Consider the following 27,329-nt stretch of genomic DNA (forward strand, 5'->3'; position numbering starts at 1 on the left):
AAACTATAAGCAATTATTGGCTATAAGCAGCCTAAATAGAAAACAATTACAATCACCTTTATTTATAAAGGATATTTGCATAAAGAGCAAAAAAATAATTAAAAATGATCCCATAACAATGTAAAACAATTAACTATTTATTGAACATAAACTCACACTGAAACTGAATAAACTGAAACTGTATCCTTGTGTTGTTGTCTTGATTCACTTTAGTATGATGAAACAGTTGACATCTAAGCTTCTTTTAAACTGATCACTAAAGTTGTAATAAATGCTTACCAAACTATAAATGTAAGAATTAATAAAGCTTTGCCTAGATAATTCAGATCTGAAAATGTGCACAACATGATAATAACCAGTAGATGGAGACAGATAAACTGTCTGATTTTGCCTGCTGAGAACAAAACATGAACAGATGGAGCAGCTGCACTCAAGCTGACATGAAAAAGACCAGGTTTAATTTACAGGTGCTATAATATAGCGAATATAATCTATTGCAAACACTACACAGAATATGCGTAGATCTATAGATGTTGGCAAAAACTAATGTCTTTTTTTGATGTTGTAACAAATAATTGTATGGCTCAAAGTCCTCTATAACTTTCAGCTGGTCCCATCTGCAATGTTTAGAGGAGTTCACACTTTCTGGGACCCCTTCACTTGTGTACTTTGGCCATGCTGACACATTCAGAGCTTTTACTCTTTTTAGTATCATCTTTTGAAATCTTAAAAAGTTTTGTCTCACTTTCATTTTAACTCACTTTGTTTATCATTAATTTATACATCCAAAATCAATGATTCTTTTTTCTTACAGTTATTGTTTTTGAATTAAGAAATTGAAATTTGTGATGCAAGGAAGTGGTTTTGGGTTCTTAGTCTGAAAAAACAAGAGACTGATGCTAAGAGAAATCACTTTACCGCATCTGTACACCTGGGATTGGCTCTCATTGTAAACAACACAGTGGCCATAGTTAAACCATACCAAACATATGAGTCACTGCACAGGCATTGCAGTGTGCGTTCATCAAGCATTATTCTGAAACATGCCTTTTTTCATGGATGTATAATTTAATAATTGACTTTTATAAAAACAAAACAAAGGGACTGATATGCATGTGAACTTTGCTAAACAAATTCTTGACGATATGTGAGCAGGCATTTTTTCATCTCACTTGCACAAAAACAGATTCAGTATTCCTCAAAATAAATAAAAAACAGTGAAATGCACTATTTAAATATGCTAAATAAACATCACATTAGTGTTTCTTTTATATTGTCGAAGTAATAGTGTTGAGCTTTCTTCTCCTGCATCCTATTCTTCTTCAATCCAGATTGGTGGCACATCTGAAAGGTTAGTTTGAGCTGCGCCCTCTGTACAGGCATGAATTTGCATTTCCTTCAGCCTGAACCCTCAACCCTTATACATTTCATTTTTGGTGTGAAAGGGCTTTTACATTTGCCAAAAATAATCTTCAAGTACAAGCAAGCCAAGCCCAGGTGCGAAAAAGTAACGCAAAATAAATGAAACCCATTACTTTACATAAAACGTAACTAAGTAATTAAATTAGTTACTTTTTACAGCAGTAACATAATATTGTAATGCATTACTTTTAAAAGTAACTTTTCCCAACACTGGATCTGAATATGTGAATTTCCTTATAGTCTTAAAGAACACTACCAGACATTTTAAAACATTTATATTATGCACAATATAATATATATTGTACCTTCTATGTCCAAATCCTTTTATCAACTACAGTACTTACATATATTTTGTCACTGGACTATATGAATAGTTCACCCAGAAATGTATATGTGGAGCACAAAAGTAAACATGCATAAAGTTTTTCCATAAAATAATGGTTCACAGAGAGCCAAATCCCCCCCAATATAAAAAAAGTCCTAACAAGTTCACATGACTATATTCACTACAGAAGTGTATTTTCTTATAAGTGAGACAGTATTTTATAGGGTATTTTTTATTTTATGGCTTCAGAAAACTTAGCAAAAAGTAGTATGGACCACTTTTATGGTTTTTGTTTTGACCTTTTTGGAGCTTGACAGCCCACTATTGTATGGCAAGAGCTGTGTAACAATTCTTTAAAAATGTTGTGTTAAAAAATAACATAAAATGACTTTGCAACAACATGAAGGTGAGTAAATGACGTTATATTTGTCATTGTTTGGTGAACTATTTCTTTAAGAAAAACATGTATTTAGAGGAAATGAGCAATCATGGGTTACCACAGCTTTATTACTTCAGAAGATCTCAAGGTATTGGGGTTCCTGTTGGTTGTATTCTAGAATATTATTAACATATTTCTACTTATTGTCACGTTTCCTAAGCATGGTGCCAAAGAATATCAATTCAAACAGACTTTATAAACACAAGGAAAACCTAAACCAAACTCAGAACTAACATTAACGAGAACTGAAACATACTGAGAAGGAACAAAGGGAACTAACTGATAACAGCTGAACAGAATGATTAATCAAATGAGTAACTATAGTAACTAATGACAAACACAGACAGGCAAGAAAACATCAATGACTGAAAACAAACTACAAACAGAACGTAACTGTGTCATAACGCCCCCTCTCGGAAAGGTGTGACCTTGCGCCGTAATAGATGAAATGAGGGTGGGGGCTTCGGAGGTAGATGAGGAGCTGGTGAAGGGCAGGTAAGAGTAGGCAGCAGAAACCAGGGAGTGGATGGTGGTAGCAGCCGTGGAGGAGATGATGGGAGGAGTAGCCAGATGGTCTTGTCACTTATTTTATTTTTAGAGCATCTTTTTTCAGTCATCGTAATTGCTATTAAAGGATTAGTCCACTTTTAAATTAAAATTTCCTGATAATTTACTCACCCCCATGTTATCCAAGATGTTCATGTCCTTCTTTCTTCAGTCGAAAAGAAATTAAGGTTTTTGATGAAAACATTCCAGGATTTTTCTCCATATAGTGGACTTCAATGGAGCCCAAACAGTTGAAGGTCAAAATTACAGTTTACAGCGATCCCAGGCGAGAAATAAGGGTCTTATCTAGATAAACCATTGCTCATTTTCTAAAAAAAAATTAAACATTTTATAAGTTTTAACCATAAATGCTCATCTTGAACTAGCTCTCTTCTTCTTCTCTATTTGAATTCCAGCAGTGTAGACACTGCTAAGTGTATTACTGCCCTCCACAGGTCAAAGTTTGAACTAAATTGTCATACAATATGCTAGTGCAAGTATATAACAATTAGTTCAAACTTTAACCTGAGGAGGGCAGTAATACACTTTATCTTCAAATAGAGAAGAAGAGAGCTAGTTCAAGATGAGCATTTATTGTTAAAACATATAGAAGTTTTGTTTTGTTTTGTTTTGTTTTGTTTTTTTAGAAAATGAGCGATGGTTTCTCTAGATAAGACACTTATTCCTCGTCTGTGACTGTGTAGAACGTTTTTAAGCTGCACTGAAACTGTAATTTTGACCTTCAACCGTTTGGGCTCCATTGAAGTCCACTATATGGAGAAAAATCCTGGAATGTTTTGATCAAAAACCATCATTTCTTTTCGACTGAAGAAAGAAAGACATGAACATCTTGGATGACATGGGGGTGAGTAAATTATCAGGAAATTTTAATTTGAAAATGAACTAATCCTTTAAAGTTTGCCTGTTTAGATTATGTCCATTGTTTTTCTTTTTTTATGTGCTTTGTTGAGAAATTCAATAACATTGTTCCCTATTTAGATTTGCTGGTAATCCAATACTTGTGGCACTGAATAGTCACTAATTGGTTGTTAATTTAACTTTAAGCATTAAAACATTCATTATATAAAGTTCCCATTCATCAGTGTATAATGGACACAGCAATGGCAACAGAGGGACAACCATTGTATTATGTAACTAAGAGACCTCTGTCCATGAACACATGCTACTATTCACAGTTTCATTATGTAACATTTGTCCCTTGCTTTGTCTTTAATGAATGTTTAGTGTCTTGCATTGCCAAGTTTATAGTGAATTTTGAAAACAAAAAGTCTTAACCTGCCTGGCATTTCCACTTCACTTGCTGATTGCTATGAAACTTCTTATTATTAGCATTATACACCTTTTAATTTATATATAAATACAGAGCATGATGCTTAAAAGCATGCAGCTTGCACAGCATGTTCTATGTCTTGATAAGAATCTTTTGAAGATTTGCCAGCACTACCCATATACAGACCAATATTAGCGTGTGCACACTACACTATAGAAACCATGCTGAGTGACATTTGACACACTGCAGCCTGTTTCTTAGTAAGGCTGAAAGAGGAGGAAATAGGGGCATATCTATAGATATGTGAGACGACAGACCGAATTCAGCGAAAAACCAAATCAGTCCACATGATAGCTGACTTCCTCTCCAAAGCAGAACACACTGTTCTCAATGACATTTTGTTTTCTGTGTTATGCAACCCCTTGCCAACGATGGGGAACAGGGCCGTTCAAAATGCCATATGAAAGCATGGTTTCTGTAAGTTCCTTATAATATCTTTTAATGTTTTTCTTTTGGTATCCCAAAGGAACAAAGACTAAAAGGATTATTTCAGCTTTTACTCAATCTCATGTCATTCCAAAAACAAACAGTATGATTTTTTTCTTGTGGAACACTAAGATGAATTTTTGTCCAGGCCACTCTTTTTAATATCATGAAGCTGCAAAATGACAAACAAAGCTATATTCAAATTTTATGGAAATATCATCACACACACACACACACACACAAAAAAGACTTGCTGCTTTTATGAAGCTGGAAGTATCTTAACATTCATTATAATTGCGAGGAAAAGAGCAATACATTATTAATTTGGAACAACACGAGTGTAAGCAAATAATATTACCCATTCCAGTGTTTATAGGGTGAAATAACCCTAATAAGACTCAGCAGCGTTTCGAGGCTATCAGAGATGAATTCAAACGATGTGGCCTCTAAAGTTCTTTATTGTAGTGAAATAAAGAGTAGCAATATTACAGAAATCTTGTAATTTACAGCTGTACATTGGGACTACATCAAAATTATTCTGTTACCACCATAAACTATTTTATTATATTATACAATTTAATTGTTGTAAATGTCTATTTACATAGCTTTATACTGGCAAGAGTTTAAAATTATTAGAAATTAGCATATAAAATCACTGTAACACATTAAATTCTATGTGTCACTAAGTCAAACAGTTGAGCTTAACAGTTGCAGGTTTTTTTTTTTAAAGCTGAAGTGTGCAGTTTTTCTGTTAAAAGTTCTCCTATCCCAGCTTAACTTAAGAGTCAACTATAAGTAAGCCATTTATGGGTTTATTTTCACTGTGGCACTATCAAAACATTGCTCTGTTTGGTTGATTATCCTGACGAGGCAATGATGTTTTGGGGCAGGGCTATGTGACTGATGGGAGGAGTGTTAGGGAAACCTGTTTGATAACAAGGTGATACTAGTGGCACACCAATTACACACTTCACCTTTAAATCATAGCAAAAGTTCAGTATTGCAATTAAGAAAAAAACACTCACACATAAGATTCCTTTGCATAGGAGAACTCCTCAAATACAGGCTGACTACACCTGCGGGACACTCTGTCGTGCCTCGTCTGGGATACTGACTCAGACATTGCCCTCTGCCGGAATGAAACTGCCTGTGGTTCTACTAATTGAACACTTTCTGTGAATGTTTCTATGTGTTCTGTGGGTTCATTAACTTTGTAAACATCCAATAGGTTGTCGTTCATGGATATGGGACGAGATTTCCTGCCCAGCTCTCTGGCGTGTTGGACAGTCATGGCCCTGTACTGCGGAGGGGCCGGTTGTCCTCCGGTCTGCAGCGCCTGCTCATAGGATGGGGGGCTGCATGGCATACGACTATCCACATGTTGGAAGACTTCAATGGCAGAGAGAGGCCGTCGACGGCGAACAAGCTCATCAATGTTCTCTGTCTCATTTTGTGAGTCCTCTTGGAGAGTTTCACAAGGGAAGGCAACTTCCTTCTGAGAGTCCCCTTTTTTCAGACTGCCTCTGTTAAATGTAAAGTTTCCAAGGCTTTTGGCCCTCATTGAGAAGGACCGTCGGTTCACTTCCAGGTCTCCTGGGGCATGGTTATGTTTAGACTTACTCATAAAGGATGAATGCCTAGTAGACTGGCTTTTGCGAGGGCTTGCAGGGGATGGCAGTGGTGAAGTGGTGGTTGATTGCTCCGAGAGATTTGAGGAGGTGCTATCTGAGGAACAAAATGATGGGCAGGAACCAGCCTTAGATGTTGGAGAAGACACACTGATGGGCGTGTTCAAACTCCCAACCACTTTCTTGAGAGACATCTGGGATCTTCTGTTCTCACAGTGGTGGGGATGCAAGAAGGAATCATCTGAGTTCTGCTTCTTGAGTGGTTGGTTGTCAAAGTCTTCCTTTTCTGTCGAAAAATCGTCATGGCTGCGGGCAAGTTCTCTTAAACCCGTAATGGGGGCAGAGGGAAAAATGGAGGGCTCAGAGCACCGACGATTGAAAGGATTTGTGAAAGCGTCAAAAATAGCGTCAGAGGAACAAGACTGAATGTCAGAGCGTCCCATCTTGCTTAGGCCTGGGCTCCCACGTGGCATTATGTTGTCCTCTTGAGTCTGGCTCTCAGCTTCCACGCAGTCACAATCAACATCAGGATCTGTGCTGTCATATGCTGAGTCATGCTGGTGGACATCGAAGGATATATCGGGGGACATCAAGGAGGCTGAATCTGTAGAAAATAAATCAATGTTAATGCTTTGTTCATTTGAGCATACCAGCCAGCCTAACACAGCAGCTTTTGCTCATCCAATGCCTTGAGGTTGGGGTGAGACTATGGGTGTTGCCACTGGTAGAAGGGCGGCTGTTCCCTGCTGAAAAGTTCTAACCTGGTAGCTGTGTTTTGAAACATAGTTGCTGGTCAAACATGGTCTTTAGCTGTTCAAAGCTAATTATTAACTTGTTCAAGCTGGTAGACCATCCCGAAGCAGCAACAAATCAGCTAATAGTTTATAGTTCTACATGGTCAAGCTGATATTTGGAACATAGTAGCTGATCAACTTGCAAAAGCTCCTGACCAGCTTGGACCAGTTTAGATCAGCTAGAAACTAGCTACCATGTTCCAAAACACAGCTACCAGTTTAAGCTGTATTTTGTAATAGGGAATGATGTAATGCAATTCCATTTGCCCACACTAGTGGTGCAGAAACATCAGCTTTAAGGCCTTTTTCTAAATACAAATGTATTAACACCACGCATGCTCTTTACAATAATAGTTTGGTGAACATCCTGTTGAGACTTGAGGTTGTGGCCAACCTCAAAATCATAATGGAGCTCTTGATAGGTGAGGTATTTTTACCAATATCAATCGGCAATCGCTGATTGATAAAGTCATTGCTTCACTGCAGCTGCCGTTAACCCTTAAATGCATACCTCGGGTCTTTAGTGACCTGGGACATCATTCACTACCCTCCTCCTCATTCATTTTTTAAAAGTTAGACATTAACCTTCTTGGTATTCCTTAATCAATTCATTATAAAGAATGTAACAAGAAAAAAAATCATACAATTATAAAAGAATGCCAATTTTTGTATTCATTTTTTGTAAAAATTGTATAGGGTCGCTATCGACCCGAGGTGTGTATAAGTGTACATATATTTTTTTCTGCACAAAAATAATTGAACCTTAGATGACGGAATAAGTGCAATTCACCGTTATTCCACAAGGTGGCAATGTCTGATACACAATGATGAAGTGACAATCATTCAGACAAAAAACAAAAGAATAAGCAAAACATGAAATGGCTCAGCGATTTACTGCAGAGCAAGTACTGAACACAATCAAATATGACTGTAACTGTTACTGGATGGATCTGGTGAAGCTGTTAGCGATCAAAATATTGATTTTGAAGATGTTGAAAATTATATAGTTTTGAGAATATGTTTGAGGTCGCGAATATGAGCCCATTCGCGACCTCAAACATAAAACTAGCCTATTATTTGCTGAATTTACTGGGAAATGAGCTCTGATAATGGCATAAAACATCTGCTCAAACTGAACCCTTTCAAGCTCCAAAAGGTAACAAAATATAATTTATTTTATTCTTCTGTAATTGTTAGGAGTTTTATATTATCACGACAGTTAGAGATCCATCCGTATTAGATGTAGATCCGGGTCGATAAAGACCCGAATATGTAAGAATGATTGGCGAAACAGTCATGCATTTAAGGGCTTAAAGGCTCCGTTTCCCATGGAAACCTGAGACTTACGCTTAGGACTGCACATGCGCATTTGCTTGTCTAGCCTGAAAAATAAGTGTTCTTAACACTATTTGAGCATAAGAAACAACATTTATAGGACAGTTCATGTCAGATTTTGTTGATGGTTTGAAATATGTTATTTAATTGTGAGTTCGCCAAGCAGTTTTTGAGATTTCAGGATTCCCTCATTCAAATAGATAGGACTTGGTCTTGAATGCCCGAAATAGCTGCCTGGAGGCGTTGCAAATATGGCCAATATACGCCAAGTGAACAGACTTTCCTTGAAAGGGACTTTGATGAGGAAGTATATTTCAGTTCTTATTTAAATAGTTAAGATTTATTTACCTGACTTGTCTATGGAGTCCTGTTCCTCGAAATCCCCAAAAAGCATCAGGATAGTATGTCCAAATACCTCACAGCAATTTTCAATTAGGAACTGGATAAGTTTTGTGACCTAAAAAACAAAATAAAAATAATAATGTCTCTTTAATATAATGTGTTAAGTTTTGTGTGCAACTCAGTGTCACAGTGCTTTTAGTGCTGTGGTTTCTTATGCATATAAACCACACCATGTATATGACAGTGCCAAGTTTTGATCTTAAATCAACAGATTAGTCAAACCGAGACTGCAGAGGTGTTTCATGGGGAAGAAAAAAAAAAAAAAAAAAACAATGAGGAGACTTCTGACATACATTCTTGCTCAGATGATAAATCCAGACTGCTAATTTCTATGATTAGTGCTAAAGGCTGAACACCAAAGCAGACCCCAGTGAAATTATTTCATCATATAATAGATTATTTAGAGGTTTCATTTTAAAAGGCAGAAAAAAATGACCAAGTGTCTGACCTTTTCTACATCATCCCTGTCTAGGGGCTGGCTGTCACGATGCAGCAAGGTTGGAGCAATGCACACTGCCAGGTTCTTTGCATCCATTTTGTTGGTTTCTGAACGCTGACTAATGTGGTGAAACAGGCACAGCAGGTGCTGCAGGAGAAGACTATTTGCTTTGGGCAACTTCTCAGCCATTCTGAAAGGGGGGAACAACAGAAAAATCAGTTAGGTCATTTTTCTATTAACCACTCCTCAAATTTTAATCTTGATGAGGGAGGAAGGGCAAAAACAGAACTATCTGTCTGACATTTTTGTGGTTGGACTTCAGCTTCCAATTTCCCTATTTTCAAATCTCTGAAGAGTACATAGCAAGGCCACAGAAAAGTCCCATTTCTATCACCCCATCTGTGCCAGGGACTTTTTTTTTTAACAGCCTCCACATCTGCTCATAGTTTCTCTCTACCATCCACCCTGAAACTACAGTGAGTTTACAGCTAGGTCACGGGACAGAGTCTTATACTCACCTTCTCAGCTCACTCTGCGCATCCTCTGTCCTCTCTTTCTCCACAGCACTGATCCAACTTTCATAGTGCTCAAACACTAGAAGGCCTCCAGGGAGTTCCCTCAAGTAAATCTGTCAGTACATTAAAAATAAAGAAATGACTCATTGTTTCACAGACACCTCAGAAATGGAAGAATGGGCATTGACAAGAGACATACATAGGCAAAGGCCAGGCCTAACATAAACAGAGTGTATTATTTACCTTCAACAATCCAACCAAGAGTGTCACAGGCAGGGCGTCCATGTCTACCTCGGCCCCAGAGTTCAGCTGATCTCTGAGAGCATTCAGGTTTTTGCTGTTACATGGGACTCTGAAAACACCCTCAGTAAATGGACCCTTCCTGAACAACAACAGGAGTGTTTCCTGTCGGAGAGCCAAAAACATGAGAAGTTTGAGGAATATAAATCTTCTACCCACTTTAAAGACTGAAGTCAACATGAAATTGACCCTAGAATCAAAAATGTGCCATATTTACTTTTCTTTCTGGTGCATGCATGATTCATCAGCGAATATTCATCAAAGAAAAGTGAATGTCTTCATAATCTGTCATCAAAATTGAATGACTTGGTTCATGTCTGAAACGATTTTTCTATTCAGATGATATAACCCGAGGGCACTTTACTTTTTTCCATGCCATCAGTTTCCAAGGGCTGTTTGACAAGGGTTTTGACTGATTTTATGAAAACTTCTAAACCTGCTGTTGTTTTGACCACATTTTTGTTTCCAATCCAGATGATCTTGAAAAAGTTTGATTGAGGTCTGGATAAGGTTAGCAAGAATTTGCATGAAGCCTATCAAAAGAAACATCGCATGTCCTACTGATTGCATCTGTGGTGGAGAAGTTTTTGAAGCTATTTACTAGTTCTTAGACAAAAAGAATAAAAACTCATGATGTAAACAACAATACATCAATACAGTACACTAACGTACAGTAATTGGTTTTGGAAGTGTGGTGTCATCTTGTAGATGTCGTCCAAACAACAAGTTCTTCATACTGGACTCAGGATGAGCAGGAAAGCTTGGGTTTGTAGAGCTTCTCTTCAGCTTAAATGGGAAAAAGTTCCTTTTGCCTCCATTCTCTATTGAGGCCAAGAAAATACATTATAATCAATACTGTAAATGATCTTAATTGTGTCAACAACAGTTTATTTAAGAGGTTTATTACTAGAGTAAAGCAATTATGACCTCAAACTCTGTTTTTCACACCTTTGTTTTCTTGCATTTTTTTTTTTTCACTCCTACTCAGTTTCACTGTTTTTTTTCTTCTGGCGGGCACCTAACCAAACATGTGGTTTCGAACAGCCATTTTGACTTGTTTAAACTCACCAATAGGCTGCTGTGCATGTGCCTCCTGGTTATGCAACTGCTTTGAGAGGGTGGAGATTTTGCCGTTGCCCTGGGAACAGGCACATGTTTGTCATGAGCACATGAAGAAGTAGTAGGGTGTGACCTCAAATTACATGCATACAACTATCAAAACTATGATAGACTTTTCATTCATTTTTAGCATCTTGTTTTTGTTCCTGTAGTCATTTTTTTTTAAAGTATCATTGGAAGTAATTCAAAATACAAGAGTATGAATCTAATATGAAGTGAATACGAGAATACTCACATCAAAAGGCAACTCTACGCCAGAGTCCATCCCAACTCCGCTTAGAGTTTTATTCTGTAAGACAGAGAAAAACAGCAAAATGAATGTCAATGTTTTATCTGTACTGCAAGACCCAAAGATATTTCCATACACAGACCAAGACCGAGGACTTACATCATCTGAGATAAAAGGCATAGAAGAAAAATATCCCATTCCAAGCATTTATGCAGTTTGACCCTTGGAAATCTGATCACTAATGTTTATTAATCAGTGACAGAAGAACGCGTACCGTGGTATTGCCACTCAGCACCTTCATGAGGACGCTGGGCGGTGGGGAAGTGCTGCCTGCACTCGATCTTGCCTCTGCAGTTTTTCTGCAATGACATTTGAAATGGCAACGTTTTTTTTGGTCATGTGGCACACAATTACAGCAAGAAGTGTTTAAAAACATCTCGAGTACACAGTCGGTAAACATGCCAATAGACATCTGCGTCATTAACTAGAGAGATTTGCATTTATGGTGGGTTTCAGAAGTCTTAATCTACTTTTTAGCATAACAAATTGAGCTAATCTTGAATTTCAGAATTTAGTATGTTTGCATTTATGATATACTAAATGACACCTTACCTGTGTAGAGTATCTAACCAGTGATCCTTTAGCTCAGGCAAACTGCAAGTGAGAGAACAGCATGGTGTAAGTCAGTAGTCCACAGAGAGTGTATCGCGCGTGATTATGTTGTGAATATGAAGAGGCCACACACGCTCGACCTCTTTACAACAAAAAGGGCAGGAAAGTCTCAGTGAGTCATGAGGACAGGAAGCAGCATCACAGTTACAGACAGCTACCACTTCCTCATTTCAGAGTGTGGCTAGGCGACAAGTGGAAAGTTTATCTGTGCGACTTGCAGTTCATTTTTGAAAGTTAGATTAGGCCTAATGAAATGCGTAGGAAGGAAGACTGTGAAGTGTGTGTAAACATTTATATTTTTGGAATAGTGTGAAGCATGGACCTTTTCTGCAGAAAAAAGATGACTAACATCTTTTTTAAAATCTTTCTCTCATCTTGTTTTAGACTTGGTTAGGTGCATAAATGAAAGATACACATTCAAAGCTATTTGAATTATCCACTGTATATGTTTTATGAAATGCCAATACTAAACACTAACATTTTGTTAATCACAGTGTACAAAAAAAAATACAGGGGAGGGGCAGGGGAGGGTGGGGTAAGATGAGCCACTTATGTGGTCCTCAAGATAAGGGAAAATGAGGCAGAAGTACAATAAAAGTATCTTGTTTCCTATCATTTTAAATGATCAGAACACAACTATGACAAAGGGCTCTAAAAAATATGGCTTCTTATAAAAAGTGTTCCTGTGGCTCAATTTACCCCAAGTTAGGGGTAAATTTATCCGAGTCAGTGGATAAGTTACACCATTTGGGTGTAAACTGACCATCTAACTGAATCTGAATCAAACCCATATGAAATTGTAAATATAAATGGTATCTTTTAAACACTAATTTAATAATAAAATTGACAACATAAATCCAACAAAATGAAGTTGAAATTTCAATATCTTTAATTGTTTGCAAAATGTTAAGTCAAATTAAATAAAAACTACATTAAAATGAATGAATAAATGTCACTGAAACTAATAAACATTTTAGTTAAAAGGTTCCTGGCATGGTAGTTTTTCTGCAATGTTGACCATGTTAAGCCATTAGAGACTACAGGTGGTAAGATATATATGATTAAGCATCTTCTGGTTCGTATCAGAGAAGGATTTGGTGTACTTGTACACTGTTTCTATCAACTAAACTCAAGGAAAAAATGGGGTGGGGGGAGATCAACTAAACCAGTTGTATAATATTACATTGAAATGATACCAGTGTATACTTCAGAAATGTAACTTAACTTCAGCGCCTTATAGTGGGGTAAGTTAAAATGCTGGCTTAATTTACAGGGAGTAAGGGCTGATTTCAAATATCAACAGTGTTCAACAATGATTCTCAAAAATCACTTACTGCACAATTTAAGTGCAAACTTAATGTAATGTTTTCTGACACTTAGGGCCAGATTTACTAAACAGAACAAATTAGCATGAGACCACAATCCTATGAAAGTGCCGAAGAGACTCAGCAGCAAAGTAAATTAGCGTAGGAATGCAAAAAAGCAGAGCCGATGATAATCAGTTAAAACAATCAGAGCTGATGATAATCAGTTGCGGCTAATCAATTAACAAAACAGGCACAGCCAATTAAATATAATATGTCTTGGCAAATGAAGTATCCGGATAACATCTTCCTCTATTTTCTTCCAAGTGGAGAAAATTCTAGCAGCAACTATCGCATCCTTGTCAAGTGTAAAATGGGTTAAGACATTCTTTTTTGGGGCATTAAATAATGGTGCAAACAAGAGCAGACTTAGTGATTTGTGGGCCCTAAGCACTTCTAGGTTTGGGGCCCCAACACACTACACACCCTTTTACCTTTCTTGTCTCTTTCTAAAACCACTAAACGTTTTTTGTGTTGGTAAACAAACTGTCCATCAAATCTTAATGCAAAGTAATCTGTAGAGGATGTTCAATTTTCTTTAAGTGAAATAAAACAATGAATAACAAATTCACAAATAATAATAATAATAATCCTAAATGAACTATAGCTCACAGCGCTCATTGTCTGACAGTTATTTTGTCCAGAAAGCAGGGTTGTCAATCATTAACATCTGTGTTAAAACATTGTCATTTTCGGGGGCCAGGACAGAGGTAAAACTCATCACTGTGTCTGACAGGAGAGGGGCTGTTGCAGGGCTGACGGTGTTTGGGCAGTTTGGCCACATTCTTTTTTCTCATTTTTTTTTTTCCTGTTCCACTGGGGAAGCTGCATTTTATTATTAATTTATTCCTGACAACTTTAACTTTGACTTTTTTTGGCTGATAATGTTTCACTCGCGCTAGCTCTAGGCACTACTAACTCTGCTGTAACTTTCTCTCTAACTCTGGCTAGTGCCAAGCTGCTCGTGCAAGTGCAGTACTAATGCAATGGTCCATTAATCCATGATAGGGTGGCCGCATTCTCAAAGATGTAATTATAATGTTAAAACTTTAATATCCTGACCATACAAAATATTATATGTCCTTTAGTATGTTAGTCAACACATCGAAAATAAGTGTACTTCTTTAAAGCATCACAAAAGATTATTAAAAATGCATGATTTGAAGTACACTACAATTGCACATTCAATGCAGTTAGTATAAGTAAATCATGCAGTTACTTTAAGTAAATCATACATTTCCATTACGTGTTGCGGTAGGCTTATTATTGGAAAGACCTCTACTGGTTTTGAAAACATGTGACTAAATTCACAACTGAACTTCACTATTCCTTATACTAACTGCCCTTTGATGCTGATGGCAGATATTCACTGACTTCCCTTTATTGGCTTTTGTCTAAAACCACACATTCATGCTTAACACTATAAGTAAATGAAATATTGCTTAATATAGCTGCAAGTAGCGATGACGGGCCCAAGCAATGATTTTACACGAAATGAGGCACTTCCTTTTTTATCCTTACTTTAATCCCTCACCATGGCAACATGTTTGAGATATCCTATAATCAGTTAGCATCTTCAGTGTCTTTGTTTCATGTTGAGTTTGAGTGGGGATTACATGAATCTCCTATGAGGAGTAGTTAAAAGCTCGATTATTCAAAAAATCCACATTTAAACTAAATTATCTGACTTCCTGTTGGTCGGAGCTAATGACTGTAAATTAGAAAGTTGTTCGGTTTGATGAGAACAATATCTGTATAGAGCTTGATGACTGTAGGTAATCACCAAACGTTTGTCAAAAGGTGGCATTTCTAAGGCTTTGCCCATGTCTACTGGCCAACAACTTTGATGTGTGGGTCGAGTTTCATGCAATTTGAAGCATGCTAAGAGCCTCAAAAACACTCAAAAATATTATAAAAGTTTGACATGTTGCCATGGCAACAGTATTTAAGATATAAAGATTCCTTTCACAGGTCTACATCTGCCACATTATTCTGATGAAGTTTGAAGCGAACTGGGTAAAAATAATATGCCGATTTCAAATCATTTTGAAAGTGACACTTCCTGTTGCCAGTTGGTGGCGCTATGACTTTGACTCATAATAGTCATATATGTGTGCTACAGGGGTGTGCCATACAACCATATAAAAGGGTGTGCCACGGAGTCCCCACACGACCCCCTCATGACAACTTCTGTCCGGCCCTGATGGCCGACATTTCCTATGTGTGTGCAAAGTTTCAAGAGTTTTTGAGCATGTTAACCCTTAAACAGGCAAGAGTGGAAAATGATAAGCAAAAAATATTTTCATGTCATTTTTTATATCATCTGAGCTTAAGTAAAACATATCCAAAAGAATTTTTGAAATATTTGATATATTTTGGATTTTATGAGTTGTGACTCCCAGGTCACTTTGCCTGATTAGGGTATAAAAAAGGACCAAGTCATTAATCTGTTAACTGTTACTGGCCTACTTGCCACTGCATGCTTAAAACAATTATATCCTATACTTTACCTGATGTAATGTTGACAAATTATATATCATTCAAAAGCTTACGAACTCAAGATTCAGCTTGTGAAAACCATTTTGAAATCGGACCTTGCTTTACCATAAAAATGGTACTTTAATTTCTTTTAGCAAGCTCCTCACCTAGTGGGTGGTGTCAGGTTTTGTATTACACAATTTATTTGAACTACTTTATAAAAAAAAAAAAAAACTTTTCTAATCTTGACAAAACACATATCATCGGAAAGTTCTGAGTCTCACGGTCCCATCTGCCAACTGTTTTTTGATATTGAGACTGAAATGTATAAATTTGATACAGGAGAATGCATAAAAAAACACCCAGTGGCTATTTTTGGTACAACACCTAAAAATCTCATGGGAAGTTACATTTTGTGATATCAAATTAAAATTTAGAACACAAATTGGTTAGACATATGACTTTGATTTGATAGTAATTTTAGAGTAAAAATTATTTTGTAAAATATATATTTTATATAAAATATTTAGAGTACATTTGATTTACAGTAAATGTAATCATTTTTTGAAGTTACTTTTTCTTTTTTTTAAAAGTCTAACTCTCCTTGCAGGTTGACAAAAACTTCATCATCTTTATCACTTGTCTCAGAATCTGAAGAGTTTTCTGGTATCTGCTCTATAACTTGCATCCTCTTTTCTCTACTCTCATTCCTTCTACCATAAAATGAGCTAGGTGTGAAGCCCTGAAAGAAAATATCCAGTTAAAAATACTAGGATATAGTCACCTAGACATACTAATATCAGTTTAACCTGTAACTTTTATAATTTGTAAAAAAAAAAAAAAAAAAATTACCTCAGAATACAAAGATGTTTAAAATTAGGGTTAATCCCTTTTTTATACCCTAAACAGGCAACGTGACTCAGGAGTCACATACATTTCAAAACGTGCTAAATAACAACATAAACAACATATGACTCAATTTTTTTCTTCAGCACTTCAGCACCTAAGACAATGTTCAGAATTAATGTTAGCAGTAATATAATTTTTTTCCCAAAAGAAAAGTAAGTTTAATATATAATTACCTAACTCAAAATCTGAATGTTCTCCAAGACTGGCAGCCATGTTGGATTTAGATCAGGGGTGAGTTTCCCGAAAGCATCGTTGGTAAACCATGGTCGTAAGTCCCATTGAACTCTATTGGTAACGACGGAACTTGCGACCATAGTTCGCTTTGGGAAACGCACCCCAGGCTGACTAATAGATCACTGAAAACTTGAAGCAAATCATGTGACCAGCATACTTGAGACAGACCAGGCATTGATAAATGATAAAAGGATTTAATAAAAAAAAATTTCTTATGCCCCAAAAAAGACAATAAAAACTATGTGACTCGTGGGTCACGTTGCCAAACGTGCCCGAAATGTGGAAAAAAATAATTTAACCTTAGGAAAACAATAGGGCCTTTGACCCTAATGGCATACTCTCTAAAAAACAACCTTTTTCTATAAAAGACCATTTCTGGTTGTCTATTCTATTATATTAAGGGTTTGTACTTGTTCAAGTCAGGCAATCTTTGTTTTAAAACTTACTCCTGAGTATTGCAACCAACACCTGTGAGAACACCTACTTAACCCCACTTTCACACAAGGCTTCGAAAAACACCTACTCATTCTCACATAATGACTACCTACGTCCTTTTACACCTGCTCTAATTGCCCTACACTTATCATCATACACTAGCAGTAACATCCTGACTACGTATTTTTTTTGGTTAGCAGCCTACTTTCAGCGTCAGACAGCATGCCCACAGACTACCCACATGCTTTGCTCGTTGTGCATGGTCTTGTGAACATGTTCTCATGAGTGTTCAATCTTCCTGGAGATCTTTTTTTCAGAGCTTAGTTCCAAACCAGTATTTTTTTTTTAATAAATAATAAAAAACCTCACCAGAACGACACCAGGCACAGAGAGACAGACCAAGCCAATACAAAGGAAGTCCTTAGATCAACATCTGTATCTTCGTCTTCTGCCTCCTCATCTTCATTTTCAAAGCTGCACACCCACAGGTCCTTTAGATCAATTCTGTGTTTCAGTCTGTAACTTGCATTTGACCTGTGAGCACAGAAATATAGGTTATATTGTCTTGTTATGTTTTGCAATATGGTAATGATTTCCAAGAAATTTTATTTTAAATTTGCATAGGCATAATGTACAATTAACTTGTTATTATCGCAAAAAATCAACAATCAACAAAAAAAAATATATATATAATTAAAAATGTATTGTTTTTATATTAAAATTTCTTAAACCCTACACTTTAATGAGACACTTTTGCCTTTTACCTTACACTGGGTGGCCTATTGTAAGGTTTTTATTTTGTTTAATGGACTTTTAGTTTGTCCCACCTTGTTTTCATGTGTTCTGTTCCTGTTTCTTATGGTCCCTATTTTCCCATGCTGTGTTCCAATTTGCCTATACCACTTATACTACGCCCTAAAAGTATGTACTCTTTTTGTGAAGAAAAAGTACTTTTGAGTGTGTAGTAGAAAAGTATACAAGCTTTGGGACATAAAATTGCATCTTTAATGGATGCCATGTTTGTATTTTATTTATTTATTTATTTTTACTTTTTATCCATCTTTCTGAACTGAATCCTCCTCCAAAGTGATTTTGAAAATCTACACTTCAAAAATCTAATCTTCTTTGGAAAAAGTAGATCATCAGACACACTTAATCTAATCTCACATACTTGTTACTGATTATATTCATCACCTGTTTCTAGTTGAGTTGGGATCTTGTTTCCCTGTGTATTTATATGCCCTCAGTTTCATTAGTCATTGGTTCTGTATTATCTTTATGTTTAAAGCTGTTACATTTTCTCCTATGTGCCTAGATCTTTGTTTTGAGAATAAAACTTAAATGTTGCAGTTAGATCTGGAGATTTGTCCCTCCATTGAAAGTAAATGTAACCAATACTTTGAAGCTTCAAAAAGATTGTGAAAGTGATCCAATCAATTGGTTTAATCCAAAGACACAACCATTTTATAATGACAGATTTCATTTAAACTTTAATTCACATATATAGAGCTCATCAAAAGGAATGTGAAATATACTTACTTCACATGCAAGAACACACCTTATTGCTTTTTGCAGAAACTCAAACCATGTTTTAATTGCAGCACTTGGTGTGAGACAACTGTGCACATATACCAACAAATCTATTCCCTAAAAATGATGGAAAATAATTTACTGAAGTTCAGGCATTCTGAATGTTCCCTATCTGCCTTTTTGACCTCGGCCCAAACAACGAAAAAAACATGATCATCTTCAAAACAAAACTGAAACTCATAACCATGTCTTTTGAAACTATTGCATATGTTTTGAGACATGCTCATCCTTTAAAAGAAAAAGGAAAAAAGTAGCATCCTTGACAACATTTTAAAAAGTAAACCAGATTATTAATTCACAAATTGCCATTGCACTTTATAACTGCATAGTCCAGGGAAATTTTACAGTTTCTAGTGGCAAGCAGGTGTTTGGGAAAGTACTGTAGTGGTTTTGTTTCTATTTACTATTGTGGGAGAAAAAAAGGACCTTTTATTCCAGGGTGTCACATTCATGTCTTGACTAGTTCAGTTTCATTGTCATGTTCTGTTTAGTTTAATTTGCATTGTTTTCCCTTTCACCATTTGCCTGATTGATGTAGTTACGCACCTGTTTCTTGTTCCGTTAATCATTCCTTCTGTGTATTTAAGCCCTCATTTCTTTCTGTTCATCGTTCAATGACGTCAGTATTAATCTGTAGTGTGTTTTGCTATTACTGGTGTTTATTAAAAGTGTTCATCCTGCAACACGCATCATTCTCGTCATTTGGATTAAGTGACAACCATGACACAGGGGACCTTTAGCCCTGATGTATCTTAATCATCATCATCATCATCATCATCATCATCATCATCATCACCTCCATCAGATTAGACTGAATTTGAATGTATCATACCAAGTCTTCAACTTTTTTATATTTTATTTCACTATATTCATATATAACTTAAAAGTTAATGAAACATACGCAGAGCCTGGTCTCATTGTTAATACGTAGTTATAAAGACGTAACTTTCAAAGACACAAAACATACATTTTTGTACGTTTAGAAAAGTGCTGAAATGTACAATATTGACATATTTATAGCACTAAAACGTAAAAATACTTACGTAAATACTAACACGTAAAATATTTACGAATCTTTCATGTCATAAAGATGTATATGTATAATTTTCCCTTTATCATTTTATAAATAAATGCAAGATCCCTAAACCCCATCCCGAACCTAAACATAACCATACCCACGTGCACTCATTTCAAATGTCAATCCACTGAAACACGGCATGTCGCAATCTGTGACAAAGCAGGTGAGAACCAATAAGCGTTCGATATCAATGCCATAAACCATGTTGAAAAGGTTCTCAAGGGCGCAACTTTCAAATTTACAAATTTTCAAAAATACGTCAATATTGTAAATGTACGTGTGGTAGAACCACATTTTACGTAAAAAAACACGTAAGGTATTCTCATGAGATCACATTGCAGTGCCAGCATTTATTTTAAATGCCACATTTAGAAAAAAAAAAAGGAAGTAGCTGAATTCCCCTATTTCTGTGACATTGTTATTTCATTAAGTTTGGCTAAAGGACACTATTTAAAAAGTTGCAAAATCTTGAAAACTAAACCATGAGAAAACAAATTCACCCAACCGTGTGTGCATTCTATGTGTTGCTTAAGTTATGATTTAACACTTTTTTATTTGTTATTTTTGTTCCTCCAGCACCTCTGATAGATTGTTAAGCAACGGGTATTGCATAAGCCTCACCATGGGTCCTGCGTTATGTAATAGCAACGGTTCTCTGCCGATTAAAGGAGCTTCTATGGTGTCTTGGGTCACTTGTTTTCACCATTAAAACTCATTGGAATTTATCTGATTTGTTTCTTCACTAACTACAGAAGAGATTATTGTCTTTCTGAGATCCTGAATGGGAGTTTACAAGTATTGACCGAATGGCCGAATCATGCAAGCATCCAATATATTCTCTCAAGGTCAGACAGTCAATACAGAAAGAACCAGTCAATACAGAAGTAGCAACAGAGATACTATGTGTGCAGAAGAGTTATAATCAAACCTACATTAAATCTCTAGGCTGTCTAGGGGAAAAACACACATAAAGGTCAACAAGTTTACACATGACAACTAAACAAGAGCTTGCCAGAGCCCAGCTAGTGCTTTAGACATGTGCCAGAGATGTTCAAATTGCTTCCATTGTGCAGCTTTAAATAGTTTTTTCTTTCTTTATTTCCCTTTTTTTGTACATTTTATTTTGTACAAACCCAAAAATATAATTTAATCCTTACACAAATTCTTATCTAAACTATTATATATATATATATATATATATATATATATATATATATATTTTTTTTTTTTTTTTTTTTTTTTTAGACCTGTTGTATCCTAATCATGAATTAATGAATTTATAATGTGGGTCAGCACTTTAAGGAATGCATATTAAAATTGTGGTAAAGATAATAATTTGACATGTGCCAGAGATGTTCAAATTGCTTCCATTGTGCAGCTTTAAATAGTTTTTTCTTTCTTTATTTCCCTTTTTTTGTACATTTTATTTTGTACAAACCCAAAAATATAATTTAATCCTTACACAAATTCTTATCTAAACGATTATATATATATATATATATATATATATATATATATATATATATATATTTTTTTTTTTTTTTTTTTTTTTTTTTTACAATAAAGATACAGAAATCCTAAAAATCCTTCTAGACCTGTTGTATCCTAATCATGAATTAATGAATTTATAATGTGGGTCAGCACTTTAAGGAATGCATATTAAAATTGTGGTAAAGATAATAATTTAACAATAAAGAATCTGAAATATATTCATGAATCATACATAAATCAGTAGGGCTTTATTCTTTATCAAAACAGACTATAAAACATAGAGGATTTTCAAAATAATAATAATAATAACAAAAAATAGTAAAACTCTTTATATTAGGTGTCTTTAACTTCTGTGTACTCAAACAAACACACACACATGCACGCACGCACACGCACGCACACACACACACACACACACACACACACACACACACACACACACAATGTACCCACATTGTACCCATTATATTGCAAAACCCTTTGCTACTATTGAGGTGGGATATGGTTAAGGTTAGAGACAGGTTTGGTGGTATGGGTGGGTTAAAGGGTGAGGGAAGTGTCAAAATTGTAATTATAGATGTAATTACAGATGTAGTTAGTTACATATGTAATTACATTCAGAATGTTAATACAATGTAAAAACATGTATTTATGTACACAATAAGTGCATTGAATCAATGGTTAGTTTAAATGTTAGTACATAGTTAAAGACACAATATAAAGTGGGCCCAAAATAATTTTAGCCTCATCTAAATTAGACTGAATGTCTTTGGGGAAATCCCATCACAATCGTTGTTTGCTGGGTGATTCCCATTTCATGCCAAAACTGAAAGCAACTCTAAATATAGTAGGATGGTTTATGGTCACTTTTAGTGTGTAATGCACATTAGTTAGCGTGCATGTTTGTGTATGTGCGCTAACCTGAAGAATTCACAATTCTTACTTGAGCTTGGCAATGACCAGGGCGTCACTGAGGAGGAACAGGTGTCTTTCCCTGGTCTTCAGTCCTTCGGTCAGCTGAGCACATTCATCCAGAATCAGCTCTGAGTTCTCATTGGTTAATCCCAGCACAAAGGGACACTGATCCACTGCCACCAGACATGGAGCTTCCTCCCTGAAAATGAGAGAATTTCTCACTTTAAACCACCAATGCAACAACTTTGACCACAGATGAATGAAATAAAAGTACGATTGGGAAAATCCAATAGTGTGTGGTTGCATTGGGTGAAAAGCGCTTTGTAAAATATCAATGAATTATTCTTTGTAGTGAGTCATACAGTTTTCTAACTCAGTTAAAATATTTAATCCATGTAACTGTCACATCAGGGCATACAAGATGAAGAGCAGGGGATCTAATTGCAGTAATACTTTAGTTTACACAAAAAGAAAGAAGATAATCCAAAAACAAGGAATGTTACAGCTTTTTAAAACAAACACGACACCAAACAAGATAATGAGAACTGAACAAGAAACAGGTGATGAACATAATCAGTAACCAAGGGAACCAAGGGGAACCAAGTTCACAAAAGAACAACAGTAGTTATTGTGTTTTTCACACAAACACACACACACACACACACACACACACACACACACACACACACACAGCATATTGTATATTACAACCCAAATTCCGGAAATGTTGGGAAATGTTTTAAATTTGAATAAAATGAAAACTAAAAGACTTTTAAATCACATGAGCCAACATTTTATTCACTATATAGCATTATATAGCATTTCAAATTTGATGCCTGCTACAGGTCTCAAAATAGTTGGGACAGGGGTATGTTTACCATGGTGTAGCCATCTCCTCTTCTTTTCAAAACAGTTTGAAGACGTCTGGGCATCGAGGTTATGAGTTTCTGGAGTTGGTGTTGGAATTTGGTCCCATTCTTGCCTGATGTAGGTTTCCAGCTGCTGAAGAGTTCGTGGTCGTCTTTCGTTTAATGATGCGCCAAATATTCTCTAAAGGTGAAAGATCTGGACTGCAGGCAGGCCAATTCAGCACCCAGACTCTTCTACGATGAATCCATGCTGTTGTAATAGTGTAGTATATGGTTTTGCATTGTCCTGCTGAAATACACAAGGCCTTCCCTGAAATAGACGTCATCTGAAGGGGAGCATATGTTGCTCTAAAACTTTTATATACCTTTCAGCATTCATAGTGCCCATAAGCTGCCCATGCCATATGCACTTATGCACCCCCATACCATCAGAGATGCTGGCTTTTGAACTGAATGCTGATAACACGCTGGAAGGTCTCCCTCCTCTTTAGCCTGGAGGACACGGCGTCCGTGATTTCTAACAAGAATGTCAAATTTGGACTCGTCTGACCATAGAACACTTTTCCACTTTGAAACAGTCCATTTTAAATAAGCCTTGGCCCACAGGACACGACAGCACTTCTGGACCATGTTCACATATGGCTTCCTTTTTATATGATAGAGCTTTAGTTGGCATCTGCAGATGGCACGGCGGATTGTGTTTACCGACAATCTTCATTCTCCTGGGCCCATTTAATAATGTCATTGACACAATCATGCCGATGAGTGATGCAGTGTCATCTGAGGGCCCGAAGACCATGGGCATCCAATAAAGGTCTTGAGCCTTGTCCCTCACGCACAGAGATTTCCAAAGTTTCTCTGAATCTTTTGATGATGTTATGCACTGTAGATTTGCAAAGCCTTTGCAATTTGACGTTAAGGAACATTGTTTTTAAAGTATTCCACAATCTTCCACAAACAAGTGTTTAAACATTTGTTATGTTATCTATGTTCTAATTGTGAATAAAACATTGGCTCATGTGATTTGAAAGTCTTTTAGTTTTCATTTTATTCAAATTTAAAAAACGTCTCAACATTTCTGGAATTCAGGTTGTAAATAAAATGCAGTCACATACCTTATTGGGCTCCAAGACATTCCTAAAGCCTTTCCCAGCACCAGGTTTGGTGCAGAACGTCTCCTCTGAGACAGACCCCGCAGGTGCTGTATAAAACAGTCATTATTTTATTCATCGTTCTTTTATTTTACTTACTTTGTTCAATTGTATATATTTATTCTGTTAATTCAACTACAAACCATAGGAACAAGAACAGGTATATTTTTGTGTGGTTGTATCTTACTGAGCAGATGAAAAAGTTGATAGCAGAAAGATGATACACATATTCAACTAACATTTGTTCCATAAACGCTGCTTTCAGAAGTCAAATACTGTATATTTAAATGTCTTTGTTTAATAATGAAGTAAATTACCAGCAATTAATATATCTTGGGGAATATCAAAAAGGGAAAGAAAAAAAAAAAAAACAGACTATGATAGATAATAAAAATGTTGTTTAGTGACTTTTGCACTAACACAAATTTTATATTTCATTGGATCTTCTTCTTATTATTGATACTGGATTTTTTTTAACCCTATTAGGTTGGTTTATTAACAAATGCCATGTATGGTTGTTTATTTTGTATTTTTTTATATTGTTGTTTTTCTTTCTCTCTCAGCCATGGCCGTGTTTTGGCTGAAAGTGCTATATAAATGCCTCATTCATTCATTCATTCATTCATTCATTCATTCATTCATTCATTCATTCATTCATTCATTCATTCATTCATTCAAGCATTTCATGGTGTGGCCATTGTGACCATTGTGTGTGTTCTGTGCTTGTTGTCCTGGCATTCATCCCTGAACTGTGCCTCAGGAGCTGTGGGTCATTGCATTTTATTTCATCACTACAGCTGGCACTGCTTGTTTGGACATTTTATGTTTATGCTTTGGCAAAAATTACAAAAACATAAAAACACAGCTTTACTGAAACACACACACACACACACACACACACACTGCCAGTTTTATCTTTCATTTCATCATTGTAATGTGCACCCCCTTTTTTTAAGCAATTTTGCAATTTTTGCCATTTTTGTTTAGATGTAGTGAGTTTGCAGGGATCTTTCATGTTTATAGCTTGTGCAGCTCTTTAATCACTGGTTCAATAGAGAATAAAGTAATTAATTACTATACTAATTACATTTTCAACAGTGTAATTATATAACTGTACTAATTACTCTTTCTAAAAAGTATTCCATTACTTATTACTAATTACTTTCTAAGTCAACCTCGACCAGCTGAAAAATACAAGGATAAAGTGCAAAAAGATGATAAATGCAAGTGAATGAGTAGGGTGTTACTATGGGAGTTACAAGTTAATCTTATGGAAAGATAAACTGTTTCTCTAGAAGAAATAAGGAAAACTGAATTCTGAATTCAACAAATAAACCAATAGTTCAAGAGTTCACATGTACATATAATTCAATAGAATAAAAGTTATGCATATTTGGCGTGCTGTCCAGGGGGAGGGCTCCAAGCTCGGAATATTGGCCCGAACCCAGAGTACTCCCCCCGGTGTGGTAAAAATAGATAGAACTAGAAGTGAGGAGATGGGGTGGAGGAGGGATGCTGATAAACTCTCAAATGAACAGAGGTAAGTCTGCTGTATTTATACCTCTAGTCATTGGTTGAGTTGATTAACTGAATGCTCTCCACCTGTGCTAATTAGATTAATTATCTGAACCTGCACCTCCCGAATTTTGTTAATAAAACATCATATTATTCATCAACTGATATCAGCTTTGCAAAATCTAATGCAAATTAGATAATCATATACTGAAAATATACACTAATGCCAAGGTCTCTGGAAAGAGGTTTGGTAAGTGATATTTCCATCTGCTTGGTTGTGCTGAATCCGAGGGTGATGTCTTCCACTTTTTGTGCTGGGCAGCGTTGCAGTGGGAAGAAAGGAGTTGGAATCTGTTTCAAAGCCTTGAACACCAAGTACTTGTGAACGTTGAACTCCTGGAGCACAGAGAAGGTCCTTTTCCTGAAACACGCAGAAGAAGAAGCATTGAAGAAGCCTTGAAGGTTCTGATATCTGTGCAGAAGATCCTTATTCTCTGGAACACGCAGACGGAAGGATCTTTAGATTCTGAAGTCAGTGCAGATCCGGGTAGTCTGGAACAAGCAGATTCTGGAGGATCTCTGATGAGAGGATTTTGAATTTGGTGCAGAAGATATTTTGAAGATGGTGGGCTAAGCTTGTAGTTGCAGTAAATTCACTTCTTGCAGAACTTCATTGTTTCTCTCTTTAGAGCTTCAGAGTTTTGAGAGAGCAACTTCACAACTCTGTGGAGTTGGACTTAGCTTAGCACATCTTGGGACCGGAACCTTAAACCGGGACTGGAACAGGAACTGGAGTCTGGAACCAGAACGGGAACCTGCAGTAACCCGGAACCTGGAACCATTCTCCAGCCTTTTAATCTGTCCCGAGAAGGAGGGGATGCAAATTGGCACCTTTCAGATCCAGTGTTTTGATTGGCTGATGCTGTCAGAGGTGGCCACTGGATGGTCCCCTTCTTGCACAAGGTTAATTTGTAATAGCTTAAAGTTCATGTTTAGAACAAGGTTTTTCCTATGCATAATTCACTTTCCAAACCAGTTTCATATTAACCTAGGCATCGTGCTAAAAACATAAAGACCAAACATCATTTAGTTATATTGAACTTTTACCTATGCATTAATGTATACCTTAATAGGTAAGTTTGTATATTTTGCATGTACACAAACAGCACTAATTAAGTATATAGAGTTCTGTTAATAGAAATGGAGAAGATTTGCTCTATTTTGTCCACTGTGTGTCCATTTGTGTCTTTTGTGACGTCAAGCCACATGGCAAAACCTGTCTGGTGAGTGGAAGTTAGTTCACACCTCAGGTTTTAGGATTGAGGGACTGGGGTGAACAATGGGGCAAAATGGTGAAA

General features: G+C 36.2%; 1 protein-coding gene across 3 annotated transcripts in view; it reads right to left on the reverse strand.

Annotated features, from left to right (window-relative positions):
* Nucleotides 1-4,949: 4,949 nt before the first annotated feature.
* The window catches only part of tagapb (T cell activation RhoGTPase activating protein b), a 30,747-nt gene continuing 8,367 nt past the window's right edge, over nt 4,950-27,329 (reverse strand). The window contains exons 2-14 of one of the 3 annotated variants that reach the window (XM_048208436.1): nt 24,421-24,506; nt 22,465-22,635; nt 17,732-17,896; nt 11,883-11,924; nt 11,545-11,629; nt 11,277-11,330; nt 10,991-11,060; nt 10,595-10,743; nt 9,866-10,027; nt 9,626-9,735; nt 9,117-9,297; nt 8,615-8,723; nt 4,950-6,741 (exon numbers count right to left, since the gene is read on the reverse strand). In XM_048208436.1, coding sequence (XP_048064393.1) covers nt 5,531-6,741; nt 8,615-8,723; nt 9,117-9,297; nt 9,626-9,735; nt 9,866-10,027; nt 10,595-10,743; nt 10,991-11,060; nt 11,277-11,330; nt 11,545-11,629; nt 11,883-11,924; nt 17,732-17,896; nt 22,465-22,635; nt 24,421-24,506 — 2,595 coding nt within the window. In that variant the 3' untranslated portion in view covers nt 4,950-5,530. Of the gene's footprint in view, nt 6,742-8,614; nt 8,724-9,116; nt 9,298-9,625; nt 9,736-9,865; nt 10,028-10,594; nt 10,744-10,990; nt 11,061-11,276; nt 11,331-11,429; nt 11,518-11,544; nt 11,630-11,882; nt 11,925-16,866; nt 16,886-17,731; nt 17,897-22,464; nt 22,636-24,420; nt 24,507-27,329 lie in introns of those variants that run through there. The other 2 variants (XM_048208438.1, XM_048208437.1) reach the window with 2 other exon arrangements.

This window comes from Megalobrama amblycephala, linkage group LG11 (assembly GCF_018812025.1).
Source record: "Megalobrama amblycephala isolate DHTTF-2021 linkage group LG11, ASM1881202v1, whole genome shotgun sequence".
Lineage (NCBI taxonomy): Eukaryota > Metazoa > Chordata > Actinopteri > Cypriniformes > Xenocyprididae > Megalobrama > Megalobrama amblycephala.